The 15,106-nt window shown below is 41.2% G+C and overlaps 1 protein-coding gene across 1 annotated transcript in view; it reads right to left on the minus strand.

Moving 5' to 3' along the window:
* Positions 1-15,106, minus strand: part of stk32c (serine/threonine kinase 32C) — a 120,606-nt gene that overhangs the window by 10,907 nt on the left and 94,593 nt on the right. The window contains exons 4-9 of the mRNA XM_085800805.1: positions 13,925-14,098; positions 7,806-7,843; positions 5,979-6,068; positions 5,305-5,408; positions 5,050-5,166; positions 575-700 (exon numbers count right to left, since the gene is read on the minus strand). Of these exons, the coding sequence (XP_085656931.1) occupies positions 575-700; positions 5,050-5,166; positions 5,305-5,408; positions 5,979-6,068; positions 7,806-7,843; positions 13,925-14,098 (649 nt within the window). The remainder of the gene's footprint in view (positions 1-574; positions 701-5,049; positions 5,167-5,304; positions 5,409-5,978; positions 6,069-7,805; positions 7,844-13,924; positions 14,099-15,106) is intronic.

Raw genomic sequence — 15,106 nt, forward strand, 5'->3', positions numbered from 1 at the left:
GCCAAATGTAAGACTCACATGGATGTGATTTTATAAAATTATGAATCACCATTACACCCCTTAATAAAATATAGCACAATTACAAACTATCCACCAATTTTCTTTTTTCTAGAACACTAACATCTTTCACCTAAAAACGCTATGTCATTTTACTGACCATCTTGATTCACAGCAGAGGTAGTTGAATATGGTTAGCCACGCCCCCGGACGTGATGTCATCAACATAGAACCAATCTTTTTTAATCTCATACTTTCCTATGATGAGCTGAATGATGATTTTTAGTAATTTAAGTATACATATGTAAAGATAAACATCATTAAGCTTAACTGTCCCACTAAACCCATATTCACCCTAACAAATAACACACACACGAACACACTCACATGCACATGCACAAACTATTGTGAAATAACACGAAGAAGCTACATTAAATGTTGCATTATTTAGCTGCAACACATGCTCATTACCATCTGCAAACATCAAGAGGCACCTGTGTATGCACTGAAGTGTTTATCATGTGGATAGTGTGTGTGTGCGTGTGTGTGCAGTGATATCTGATCTCTTCACACTAACATTAGGAACAAATCCGGCCTCCATCTTCTTCTCGTACACAGCATCCCAGTTGACGTCAGCGAGGTAGGGAGATGTCTGCATGTCAGACACGCTGGAGAAACGATGCTCTGGGTTCACTGTCAGTAGCTGGAAGCAATGGACACACACACACACACACACACACACACACACACACACACACACCAATGTCACCTACATTATATCACCTTCCGAGTAGCAATATAACCTTCACAACTTCTCTCCTCACTGACAGCCTGCCTCTTCTCTCTGGGAAGTGAAATACTTGGCAAATTGTGGGTGTTGATTGTGCAGTTTCACAATGGGGTGGTTAGAGTGAAGGAGCCAAGTGACTCGTCCCTGATACTATGTTGCCATTAAAATGTCAGATTTTCCAGGACCAAGAAAAGTACAAAACTATTTTGATGATCGAATAGAGTTTGGGTAGTTCTTTAAAGCCCCAGTATGTAACCTATTTGGCTTTTTATTAGCAAAAATCAAATATTGCTTTCATAAATACGTATTTCACTGAAGTTGAATCACACCTGCATACAAATGAAAGCTTTCTGGTACCTTAGAATGAGTTGTTACAAGTCGTTACAAATACATAAGTGGGTGACGCACCGAACCGAGGCTGCCATGTTGCATCGCCATTTTTTACGTTGAGTGGCAGCGTGACCGTAGGTAACCATAGAAACTCACGGAGCTGTCGGCTCGGGGAGAAAGTTTTCCAGGTAGCGCCTGTTAAAACTGTCACCACTGTGTAGTGTGAGGAAGGACGGAGGCACTGATGTTGCATTCAGGTGCAGTCAGGCAGACGGCCGTCGGCAAACCAACCGGATGTCATTTTACTCCACGAGAGAAAGACGGTAAAACGTGGGTCAGGTAAACAATACAACATCACCATGACAACATATTGTCACGCCTGTATTGTTTTGCCTCGTGCTGGTGGACCACTTGTTTACATAGACGCTTGTTTATCCTGTTACATGCAGCGTCTGTTGTCTGTCTGACGTCTGCCCGATTTCATGTGAATGCAACATGAAGAATACGTTCCGATATGCAACCGCACCGCTAGATGGAGGGAATTCCTACATATTATACCTTTAAGAAAAAAGTCCAAATTCTCTGATTTCAGCTTCTTAAATGTGAATATTTCTGGTTTCTTTGTTCCTTTATGACAATAAACTGAGTCTCTCTTTGGTTTATGGACAAAACAAGACATTTGAGGACGTCATCTTGTAGTTTGGGAAACACTGACTGATGTTTTTAAATATTTTTTAACAACTAATCGATTAATTGTTCACATAATAATAATGATTCATATTTTTTCAATTCATAATTCTATTGTTTTTCTGATTAGTTTGCAGAGCACTGCCAATGTCAAAGCAGTTATGTTTCAGACAGATGAAGACTATGCAAAGCTTAGCTACTTAGGGTTAAAAAACTAAACAAAGCCAGCCATGTTACTGTAGCTCCAGTGAGGAGAGTCTCTATCTCTCAGCTTTTCACAGAGTTGTGTGTTATTTTTTTCTATGAGGAGCGATGAGTATCCAGGTGCTGCAGTTAACACTGTTTTCTCACTTTGGCACTGAGTAACAATTAAAGCTCACAACGTTGCCGTGCTGGCGGCGCTGTCAGGAAGGCAGCATTTGCAGCCATGTTACTAAGAGACAGCGTCTGCATACTGTGTTTATTCACAGCCACGGCCTTTCTGTTGGCTTATTATTTGGGAAAAACAGATGAAACAAAAACAAATTTTGTTCCACAGGTTCCATCAAATCTCCCTGTGAGCCGTGACAGTGAGTCAGCAAGTCCATCACCAGGACCCTGGAAGCAGTTAGTCAGCATGGCTGCATGTGATGGACAGGAAGGTGGGGAGGCCAACACTACTGTCAGGAAGAGTGACAGTGTCAAAGAAAAACCAACATTATATAATCAAATCTCACATGAAACACAACTGAAACTGTTTCCATCTTGAAATAAAACTGCCTTTTGTTAACAGCTATTTTTAAATAAACCTTTCTATAATCAAAAACAAACCTACTAACTTGTGAATTCACATTTTGTCTATTATTGATAATTTATCTAATAAGTTGCTTTAAAAAAAAAAACTAATTTGAAGGCTCCATGTGAGGAAACTGTTTTTTAAGCTATTAAACACTGATCAACTTCCTGTTGTAGTCACCAACAGGGGGCACTGTTAATCAAACCAGCCACTCAGCAGCTTGGAATCCAAATTGTTGCACTGATCAACACAGATGACATGCCACACATGAGTGGAGTCACTTATCCCAGGGAGGAAATAAAAACCAGAGCCGATGCAGTTGTGTTTTTAATGGAACGCCATCTGTTTCATTTTTCACCTCCTCGGTAAACACTGGAAATGTGAAGAGGAACGGGCTTTTGTTGTCATGTTAACTCTCGTCTTTGCTTTAGTCACAGGCTGATTCAGTTTGCTCCTGCAGGGCCGGTCAGGTCCGTTCCAGTGGAGTGAGTGGACACGGTAATCGATCAGCAGGAGAGCGGAAGAGACCGAGGCTGGGTCCAGAGAGCTCAGCCGCTCAGACACACAGCACATGCACATGCACCAAGCCACGAAATATTCTTTTTAACAAGCCCCGAGTTCTCTTACTCACTCACAAAATCCTGTCTTAAAATGATAAAAAGGAATGCTGCCACAGGGAATACACTAATTTGTTTCCACCACCGTTTCTCTTGTTCACATGACAACATCCTGACACCAAGGAGAATGAGGGAGAATGAGGGAGAATGAGTCTGATTCAGGAGGACTGCTGAGCAGATTTATTCCCATTTGATGTAAAGGGAATTATCTCGTCAAAGTGTCAGATTTTTTACTTCTACATCAAATTAAATTAATCATTATGATGGATATTATCAGCAGCAATGCACACACACACACACACACACACACACACACAGACGCACGCACACACACACACACTCATCTCACCCACTTGCTCCATTTCTGTGCCTCCATCCTTCAGATTCCCATCTGTCGTTTTTCCTTCTCCTTTGCCCTGAGGGTCTGGGCTCATCCCTCCCTCCCTCCAGCTCCTCTCCCCCTGCACTACCTGGATCTGTTCTGTTCCTGCAGCTCCACTGGCTTTTTACCTCAGTATGTTCCCTGATATCACCACTGTATCTCTGTGCCCCCCCTCCACCCCCGTCCTCCTTCATCTTCTGGTCTGTAGCCTATAGTAACACCAACCACGACCACATAAGACTATGAAAAGCAACAATTAGTTGCTAATAATAACAAGTTGGAGCTACAGAAAGTCTGGGAATTGGCTTAAAACTACTTAAAGGCTTAATTAATAATCAGAAGAGTTGCAGAGTATTTTTTCAGTCAATCAATTCTGCTCTGCAATTGTTCCTTTATATTTATATAAGAATAAGAATTACTTTATTAATTCCCAAAGAAAAAATAATTTGTCTGTCAGCTCATCTACCATTATATTTTATATTTTGACTATAATGAAAATAAAACTTCTGAAAAGTGTTCTTTGGAACATCAGGCGCCAGAGAGAATACATTTTTTTTTCAGAAACCAGGATGAAAAAAATAGACTATAATCTTAACTTAATTTCATTCTAGTTAAATCTAAGAAGACCTCCTTAAAGGTATAATATGTAGGAATTCCCTCCATCTAGCGGTGCGGTTGCATATTGGAATTCTTGATGTTGCATTCACGTGAAATCGGGCAGACGTCAGACATGTAACACATCCGACGCTGCATGTAACAGGATAAACAAGCGTCTATGTAAACAAGTGGTCCGCCAGCACGAGGCAAAACAATACAGGCGTGACAATATGTTGTCATGGTGATGTCATATGACAATATGTTGTCCTGGTGTATTGTTTACCTGACCCACATTTTACCATCTTTCTCTCGTGGAGTAAAATGACATCCGGTTGGTTTGCAGACGGCCGTCTGCCTGACTGCACCTGAATGCAACACCAGTGTCTCCATCCTTCCTCACACTACACAGTGGTGACAGTTTTAACAGGCGCTACCTGGAAAACTTTCTCCCCGAGCCGACAGCTCCGCTGAGTTTCCATGGTTACCTACGGTCACGCTGCCACTCAACGTAAATAATGGCGATGCAACATGGCCGCCTCGGTTCGGTGCGTCGCCCACTTATGTATTTGTAACGACTTGTAACAACTCATTCTAAGGTACAAGAAAACTTTAATTTGTATGTGGGTGTGATTCCACTTCAGTGAAATACGTATTTATGAAAGCAGTATTTGATTTTTGCTAATAAAAAGCCAAATAAGTTACACACTGGGGCTTTAATCTATGACACATGCAATTTGTAATATTAATGCAAAACAACATCAGCATCGTTAACCTTTACAACTGCCCTGATTGCATGGTGGTTTTATCTCTGAGTGAAAGATCTGTGAGGTTGACAGAGCTGAGAGTGAAGGACATGTCACCGTGTGCAGCTCACCTTCCTCATGAGGGACACCAGGTCCTTGGGCCAGGCCGGGCTGTACTGCACACTGACTGTGCTGAAGAGCTGAATCAGGGACTCCACTGAGTTATTAGCGTGGATATCGTAGGGCCTCTGGTCAGGAAGCATGGTGAGTCACAAAAAGGGGAAAAAATGGAAAGATGAGGGGAAAGATACGGTGGATGGGAGGAAGCAGGTGTGGTTCTTGCAGCCTTCTAACATAAAATATCCGAGATTGCCATCATGTCTTACCCATCCACGAAGCACTTCGAAGACTGTCACCCCTAGTGACCACCAGTCTACTTCAAAGGCGTAGCCCGTCCCTCCGCTAACAAAGGACTGGAAGATCTCTGGGGCTGAGAGCACAGAACACAAACACTTCTGGAGCAGAAAAAGCTTTTAAAACCACTGCCTGGTCTCCCTCTATGAAATGTCATCAGAAAAGAGGCTCATTTTCTCCTCAGTCATCACTGGACCAGATGTGGCTTTTTTTTTTATTTGCCTCAGCTTCTCACAAGCAAACGCCAGTCTGGAGATTCTATCATTTAAATCACACACAAGTGATGAGTGTGTATGGTAAAGATCAGCCGATATCTAGTCTAACACCTTACAGCAGCTGAACACGCTGCATGTTTCCTTTGTCACATGCCTACAATTCATCCTAGATGCTTTGTCACATCCTGCTTGGGTTTGTTATTTACATAATAATGCCTGATTCATTTTGTTCTAATCTTCTGAGTATTCAGAGACCCGTCTTCCTCCTCAGACTGCTCATTTTGAATGTAACATCTTGTGTTTGCCTTTTTGCCTTCCCTCATCTTTCCAGTCAGGATATTAATTCGTAGAAAGCAATCAGACCTTCGCCGGTGACTAAAGATACAGCTGATACAGAAGATAACTGTGATGCGACTGTGGATGAAAGTTACCCATGTAGGGCTTCGTCCCAGCTAAGGCTGTGGCTCTCTCCCCATCCTTTATTATTGTGGCGATGTTGAAGTCGGTCAAGTGAGCATGACCTAAGAAGATAGAGACAAAATGAATCCATCAAAACTAAATCCATCTGAACTTTGGTATTTTAAGATAAATGTCCACGAATGACGTCAAAAGGAAAGATCCTAATCTTCAATGAAGGAAAAATAAATGTGACATTTCAGTAACCTGGATTAATGTGTCCTTGTGGTTTTGTGTGTTAGACACACATCATCGCTCTTTGATCTTGTTACTGTGACTTATTCAAACCCACAGGGCCGTTTCTGTACGTCATACTCCTCAGGATGGGCTGAATCTCACTGCTGCCTGGATACTGTGCATTCAACATGCTAGCTATGATACAGTGGCATGCAATGGTTTGGGCACCCCTGGTCAAAATGTCTGTTAAGGCATAAAGTTAAACATGAAACACTCTGTTTAATCAATATCAGTGTGTTATTTCAGTTTTCTACAGTTTTAGAGTGAAAAAGGGAAACAAAGCAGCAGCCTGCAAAAGAATGGAAAACCCAGGAGACTTGAGCTCTTAGATAACTTTGACCAAGGTATCAGACAAGATATTTACTATTTACACACTGTGATAGATTCCAAAGGTACTAACTATGCAGGGGGCTCAAACCTTTGCTGCCTTTTTCCTTTTCTGGCAGTTTGAAAATGTAAAAGATGAAAATAGAAAAAAAATATTATAGTGTTTACAGTAAAATGTAAAGGTCATCTGTTACTTTATGTCTTTTGGAGATAATTTCATCTTCCACTTGATGAACTGTTCACATTAACAGACATTTGGACCAGGGGTGCCCAAACTTTTGCTTGCCACTATACATTTCACACTTTTCCGACATGCATAGATGCTAAGTGCTGCTACAACCTCTAAGACTGAAAATATGTTTTGATTCACATGCACTGACTTTAACTGATGAGAGACTGAGATCTGTTTTGCACAAAAAGCTAATTTGAGCAGAAAAAAACATCTTCAATACACATACACTGTACAAAGTAGCCTATCTATAAAAATGTTCAAAAGGAAAAGTTTAACTGCATCTACGACGGTGAGACAAAAGATCTTTAGTCCTTTGTTTTTCCTTGTATATGCTGCAGTTTACTGGGAGCCAGTGTTCCCCTGTTCAGTATTTACTGTTGGGGTAGTAGGACTTAAGCAGTCTGCAGATCAAGTTGTTTTAATAAGGACTGAGTATGATCTAAAGAAAGCTGTGAGAGAACTATGAGTTCCTGAGGATAAAACACATTTTATTTTTATCAACATTCAGCACAAGTTTGAGGTTAAACAGAGACATGTGAAGAACATTAACGATCTGGAGAGGAGCCATGTGTATTATCTGCATTAAAACTCATATTGTAATTATATGTATAAATTTGTGTACTTCCTGCTGCCAACACAGAACCGTGTTAGCAGCAGAGATACATCCATTTCCACATGCCATCTTTAATGTTGTGAACATCCACCCACTATTAACCCAATAACCATGTGTGACATCATCTATGGCAGGCCTATGGGGCCTGTTGGGCTTTTTAATCTGGCCAATCAAATATTGGTACAAAATTGTCCAAATTCTAGCAAAGATCTCAAACTTTGATCCCCTGGTAAAAAAAAAAAAGGGTGACCAGCAACACCACTCCCACTGAAACTCAATGTCATTTGAATGTAAGTTTTCTTTGACTTTTATGGAATGGCTTTAACATAACATTTATATTAGCTCACACAAACACTCTCCTGTGCTTTAGTCAAGAAGAGTTCACATCCTTACCTTGCTCATCCAGCAGGATATTGTCTGGTTTGACATCTCTGAAACAGACAAACACAGACACACACTCATCACAAAAGAATAAATTGCCTTAACTTTTGGAAAAAAACAAAACAAAACAAAAAAAACCCCGAAAAAGTCTTCATGGCTATGGTTTCAGAGTTCACTGACATAAAAACAACTGTCATCGAACATGATGTTTTATTCAGCAGAGCCCCACTCATTTAAAACCAATGAGAAAAGCCCTAAGAGAAGAAACCAAACATAATGTAAGTGTGAAAACACCGTGTTCATATAGAACCCAGTGGTGTATTGTAACCAAGACTCTGACTTCTGCATGGAGGAAATATTATTATGTGGTTCCATACAACAGAATAATGTAAGTTGCTTCCTACTTCTCTGGTTCTCAGTGAAACAGGGAACACAACAGTGGAGTAGAGCACGCACATCCAAACACACTACAGGTGCAGGACCAACAAACAACATTGATTTAGAAAAAAAGGAGTGAAGTCTGCACACTGTATAAAGCTCCTCTAGTGTTTATTGTGGATCAACGTTTCGATCACAGTGGATCTTCTTCAGGATAACAATTGGCAAGGCAAACATTTCATTCACATAGCCAGTTGGTCCCACCCCCCAAATCGAGCCCGAGATACAACTCAGGTGACGCACATCACTGAAAAATCTGAGGCTGTTGAGGGGAGATGAGCCAATAAATAGAAAACAATAAACACACAAATTCAAATATATAGATAAATAACAAGTATTTAGCATTCAACAAAGGTACCTAAGAAAAATATCTTAAAAAGTATTTAGAATTTATAGAATTTTTGAAGTTATAGAAGACAAATACAGATGTACAATATACAACAGCCTCAGATTTTTCAGTGATGTGCCTCACCTGAGTTCCATCTCGGGCTTTATTTGGGGTTGGGACCAACTGGCTATATGAATGAAATGTTTGCCTTGCAGGTTTTAAGCTCAATGGCCAGCTACAAGCGGGTCACCTACTGTATACAGTGGCTGGGAGGGAAGACTTTTACCATTTAACGAGGTGTGGCGCCCATTCCTAGCTCAATTGCTGGATATGTAAGGATGTCACCATCTATCTATATTTTATAAGAGGCAGGTACAGGGTTGGTGTAATATGTAGACTTCCTAGGGTGTTTTTTTTTGTCGATCTATGTTTTGTGTTGTAGGTCTGGCTTGCTTTGTACATTGTTGCTGGACTGCATTTATTTTTTGTTGTTTTTGTTGCTGTTTGTAAGAAAGAAAAAAAAAAGCACTGGGCCGATACTGATAAATGCTCAAGATGTTTATCTTCTCCATGTAACTGCAACAAGGTAACAAGTATTTATTTGGATCTGTCTGTCATAAACATCAATAATAAAAAAAAGAAAAGAAAAAAAAAAGAAATGTTTGCCTTGCCTTGTTATCCTGACGAAGATCCACCGTGATCGAAATGTTGATCCACAATAAACACTAGAGGAGCTTTATACAGTGTGCAGACTTCACTCCATTTTTCTCAGTGAAACAGAACCACAGTGTCTCAGATCGGGACTGTCTGTGGTCATAATTGAGAAAGGATGTGTACGCTATACAGTAAGTGAATGTGAAAGGCTGTAGGCGGTGCTTGTAGGCCGATGCATGTGTGAATTGCATGTTGGTGCAACATGTTATGCCTGTGTATGTGTGTGTGTGTGCGTCAGTGAGACATGGAGAAAATCTCATTCCCTGCAGTTCAAACATTGCCCGAGTGCACGAGAGCACAGGCATCACCAATCCCCACCCCCACCCTCCCCTTTCCCCCCCCCCGGAGGCCCTGGCAGGTCTGTCTGCACATGCTTTTTTTTTTTTTTACACCGGCCACCCATGCAACACACAGTCACACACGCTTGCACACACACATCACAACATTTCCTCAGCCTCTCGGAGCCCTCCACAGGCAATTAACAGAGCGCACACAGCTTATTTAATTATGCCACACGTCACGCTGATACGGAGAATACACGCCGTCCGCAGAGAGCGTCGACACACCTCATAGGACACATGTGTTGGCTACGGCTCCGCAATGCCAAGCTGATGCTAAAATCATCTGCCAAAACGCTCCGGCAGCACAGGGCTCCAGGGAAATACATACATGTTCACAGGAGGAATCCTGATACAACTGCCAGCACAGCACAGTGCTATTTTGTTTGAAGTACAAAATTCACTTAGCATTTCATTCATTTTGCAGCAAGTGCAGAAACACCAATCCAACATGAAACTGCATGTTAAGTGATTTCATATTTTGTACAGGAACAAGCCTCCTGTGTGAGCCGATCTAGTACGTATACGATGAATAGGAGAGGAGAGGAGAGGAGAGAAGAGAAGAGAAGAGAAGAGAAGAGAAGAGAAGAGAAGAGAAGAGAAGAGAAGAGAAGAGAAGAGAAGAGAAGAGAAGAGAAGAGAAGAGAAGAGAAGAGAAGAGAAGAGAAGAGAAGAGAAGAGAAGAGAAGAGACTTTTACTTCCCTTCTTCTCATAGGACTAATTTTACCTCCTTGGGCATGGTGGCAGCTGACTGTTGCTAGGAGACCAGAGACCCTTCCTCCTTCAGTTGGTGCAACAAAATAATTGTATAGTATTCTCCTGCCAAAAACTTACAGGGTGGAACAAAATTGTAGAGCTGGGGACGGCCATGGACCCAGGGATTGGATTACGGCAGAGTGTCAGAGGCAGAACAGTTGATGTCAAGGAGAGGGTGAAGAAACAATGAAAAAAAAAAGAAAAAAAAAGCATTTTCTGCCTGTTATGAATGGTAGTGTACTTCAGTTGAACTTTGCTGACTGGACTGGAGAATAAGAAAGCCTGACGGTGGTGTAGTAAAACAAGGGAGAGTAAGTGGAACATAGAATTACAGACACTGTTATGTTATATACTAGACATGTTAGGATTTGTACTGTGCGCATGTGGTTTTAAGACTATGCACTAATGCCTGAAGTGCAACTTGTGTTTCATTAGAGAGAGCATCATCATTAAGAAAGTGACTCGTCTCTTACCGTCACTGGGAGGTTGCCAGGCAACCAGGTGAGGCTCTGAGTCACTGCAAAACTGTAACTTAATTTTCTAACATTACTATTGGGATTAAACAAAGCAGCTATAACATGTTCGTACATTTTAGAGGTGGATTTAGGTGCTACATGTCTGAAAGGCTCATTTCATTATTTTACTGTTATATTCTGCAAACACTGCTGCACAGGTAAACTTTACTGTCCACAGGTTCAAGATTGCAAAACGATAAACACACACAGACATGCATAGCTACATACTACATACAGACAGAGAGACGCACTGTTGTTTAAAAGGAAAAATCATCAAGGTTCCAACAGTTCTTCAGCCGTCTGTTGCAGCATATTTGTAGTCTGCGGGGACGCAGCTCTTTCACTTATTGCACACTTCCCGCCATGCTCAGCATATCTGGACAAAAAGATGCAGATAGCAAGTCTGGCTGAAGATGATGGATGGTAACAATTACTGGAACACACACGAAGGCTATCTTTAGCTATGTAAAGTTAACAGAAATAAAAATGTTCCCACAAGCCCACACTAAGGGAGAGACTAGCTATTTGCTTTTACTTATTCTGATGTAATACTCTTTTGTTGTATTATTTTGCATGATAATCGCTCTTAACCATGGGTTTATGGATACAGCAGTCAGCCAGAACTGGAAACATAAAAAGATGAGTTACTGAAGAAGCTGAACACACATGACCAAAACCTCTTGAATAAGAAAAGTTATATAAACATCATTTTAAATCTCGAGAACCTTGAGTTCTTTCAACACAGGAGAAACATCTGGTTCAACATGGGGTTAAGTTATCTGTTTTGGTTTTACATCCTGTAACTATACTGTTAATGCTCAGTCTTGCAGCTCCTGAGAAGCAGCTGTGATAAAGCCACTGTATGCAAGCACACAGCAGGCACACGTTAGTCACCGGCTGCTGTAGAAGGAGGTGCTGGAGACCAATAAAAACATTAAACAGGAGTGATCAGCCTTATGTCCATCACATGGACAGAGGAGTGACACCAGCACTCGCCTATAAAAACTCAAGTAACTGCTGTTTTCTTTCTTCCGTTTGCAAAAGAACTTCCATGAAGTTAATGGGATACGCCAACATTTTTGACCGATCTCGTCCTGTTACCGGCATTTGACCGCTCAAGATGCCTTACCGGAGAGTTTTGTCAGCTCTGAGACGAAGATCGGCCCGTCGGTTTCCGTTTAGAGTTGCTGAAGAGTTTCTCTGATGACTTTAGGTGGAGGCAGGCTAACACTACCTATGCACTTCCAGCGTTTGAGCTAAGCTATTAGTTACTGCACGCACAGTCAAAAGGATGTTTGAAAAATGTTGGTGTATCCCTTTAAAAATCAAATCACTCCTCTCCCACAGTATCTCATCTCGGTACACCTTTCTCCTTCTCTCTGTTAAAGACAAATCCAGACAGTCACGGGTCATCAGGCATGCAAGCAAAATAACAGGCACCACACAGTGTTCACTTTCACATCTCCACACTCAGGCAGTCAGATGGAAAGCCACCACCGTCATCCACCATCACACACCACCCTTCACATCCACTCCACAGTTCAATTCCTCCCCCCGGCTGTTGTTGTAGGATTCCCTCCAGCATGGACAAACTTACTGAAAACATTATTCATTTCAACTGCCATCAACTTTCATTCTATGTGTTGTGTTTAACTGTGTTTTGGATGTTTTTAACCACCTGTTCAAACTATAATTTCTTAGAGCCACATCAAAGATGAATTTCCATTGCGTTTTTAGAAATACTGATAATTGTCTTAGGGTTAAGTGAATATCCAAGGCAGTCTTGACGTTGGACAATGGAAGATGTTGCAGGGAGGAAGAGGAGGAGGGAAAGGGAGAATGAGAGGGGGAGGAAGAGTGAGAGTTTTCATATATTTTTTTTAGTTTACTGTTTTGTGAGCATATTTTTGTTCACTCCAATGTAAATATATTATCTGCTGTGCATATGTTGCACTGACTTGTTTGGTGAAAAATAAAATAAAAAATGTTTCAACAGCATGTGTGTGTGTCTGCAAGATGAGTGCTTTTCATTGAGTGTAGTTGGTTGGTTAGACAAAAATCTGGTACTACGAATGAAGTGTGTAGTGTTTGGTGCATACATTTGATTTTGATAATGCCATATGTAGTTTTGGTTGCAGTGCTTCATTTTGGATATACTGTATGAGGTATGAGATATATGAGGTATTCTGCAGTTTGATTGGGTGGTTTTATGAATTGTGTTGAGTATTTTAACCAGCCTAGTTTGCAAAATTGTGTTTTTGCAGTTGGAAAAAACTGTAAATGAATATTTTTGTCTTTTGTTGTAAGGTTATTTGTTTTTGTTCGACATCCTGCGAATAAATCATTCAGAGCTGTTTTAATCCATCTTTGGTTTGAAAGTAGCTTCCACTGACTGAGAGTTTCTGACATAGAAGCCAAGGATTTATAATTAATTTCTATGTGCTATTATAGTGAGGGTCGTATTTTGATGGGTTTTGAATATTTTCTGTGATGATTAGTTATTTTCTATTCTTATTTAAGATCACTTTTTGTCCATTGCTCCAGGTCTTTCATATGTCTTTTTGCTACCTGGGGTTTAAAGTTGTTGTCATTGTTATGATCTAATTAGAGATCTATATTGTTCTATACATATGATTTACTAAGATGGGGTTCTGCAGCAGATGAAAATCATGGGTCACTGCGCTTCCATCCTCCCCTATTTATAGGCTCCACCCCAAACACACCTTCAGATGACCTGAAGAAGACCCATAGGTGGTCGAAACGTTGTGGTTTATTAATAAAAATGTGGGAGCTCTATTCAGCAGTGTGCGGATATTTTTCATTTTCTTTCCGTTTCTGACATAGAATCATCTTCACTGTCCAAAACAGTTTTTCGCGTTTCAAGTAAAAGAGCTTTAAATGAAAAAAAATTACATTTTCATTTCAATTCTGTGTAGGCAGAAGAGACAGAGAAATGTATTTCTTTACAAATGTTCACAAAAGGCTTGGAGGCTGACAGAGGCCTTGAGCTGGAATGAAGAAGAGGAGAGATGTGTTCATACCTGTGGATGATGTGCTGGCTCTGCAGGTAGTCCAGTGCCAGTGCCATCTCACAGAGGTAGAGTTTGACGGCGTCCTCACTGAACTGGACACTTTGCTGCAGGTGGTAGCGGAGGTCTCCTCCCAGCAGGAGGTCCACCACCATGAACATGTCCTCCTCATCCTGGAAGGAGTACCTGGGACCGGCAGGGAGGAGGAGGAGGAGGAGGAGGAGGAGGAGGAGGAGGATACAGCACTCAGTCACTGTCCATTGGAAAGTGGACATGCTTTAAAAGGATATTTCAACATTTTGGAAAATTTGCCTATTGCCATAATCCCTATAGTCTTAGGAGTAGGTTCTTCGCCTTTAATTGTCGGTGCAAGCTGTTTTTAGATTGGCGGGGCAGAGACGTGAGCTGCATGGTATTTCTACTTTCGAACTAAATACATAATCTAACAACTCCAAAACACTCTCATGGACAAGTTGTGACCTGCACATTCACCACAGTATGAAATAATGACGTATAATTACTGTATGTAACATTACGACACATGAAGCAAATACTCAGAACTACTTGCTTTTGAAGTCACTCCGCCCAGCAGCCATGTCTGAAATGTAGTTCCAGTTACGCATTTGCCTCGAAAACAACTCTTTCTCGTAATGTTACATAATTATTTAATAGCGCGGTGAAGGTCACAACATGTCCACCAGAGCGTTTTGGAGTAGTTGGAGGATTGTGGATGAGTTTTGAGGGAAAGCTGGAAATACCATATGCCTCTGTAGCATTAGCTCAGCAGCTCGTATCTCTGCCCTGCCGATCTAAAAACAGCTTGCACCGACAAGTAAAGGTAATGAACCTACTGCTATGACTATAGGGATTATGGCAATGGGTGAATTTGCCAAAATGTTGAACTATCCCTTTAAGCATGTCCACACAAACAACCAGTACATGCTGTACAGGGAATTCTGCTGCAGCAGGCAGTACATACATACACACATACAGTACACATCACCAGTGCAAAGCCTCCACAGATAAACACAAGCATGTTTACAGAAACCCAAACAAGGACAGGCATGGCACAAGGCCTTCTCTTCAGTGCTGTTCCATCAATGCTCTATTCATGCATCTTTCCCTGCCATGTACCTACATGAATGAGGAAACCTTCATGCATAATGCAGAGGCCTGACTTATATTTCTGTATGG

The sequence above is a fragment of the Trachurus japonicus genome, chromosome 15 (genome assembly GCF_045865225.1).
Source record: "Trachurus japonicus isolate A0001 chromosome 15, Traja_1.0".
Lineage (NCBI taxonomy): Eukaryota > Metazoa > Chordata > Actinopteri > Carangiformes > Carangidae > Trachurus > Trachurus japonicus.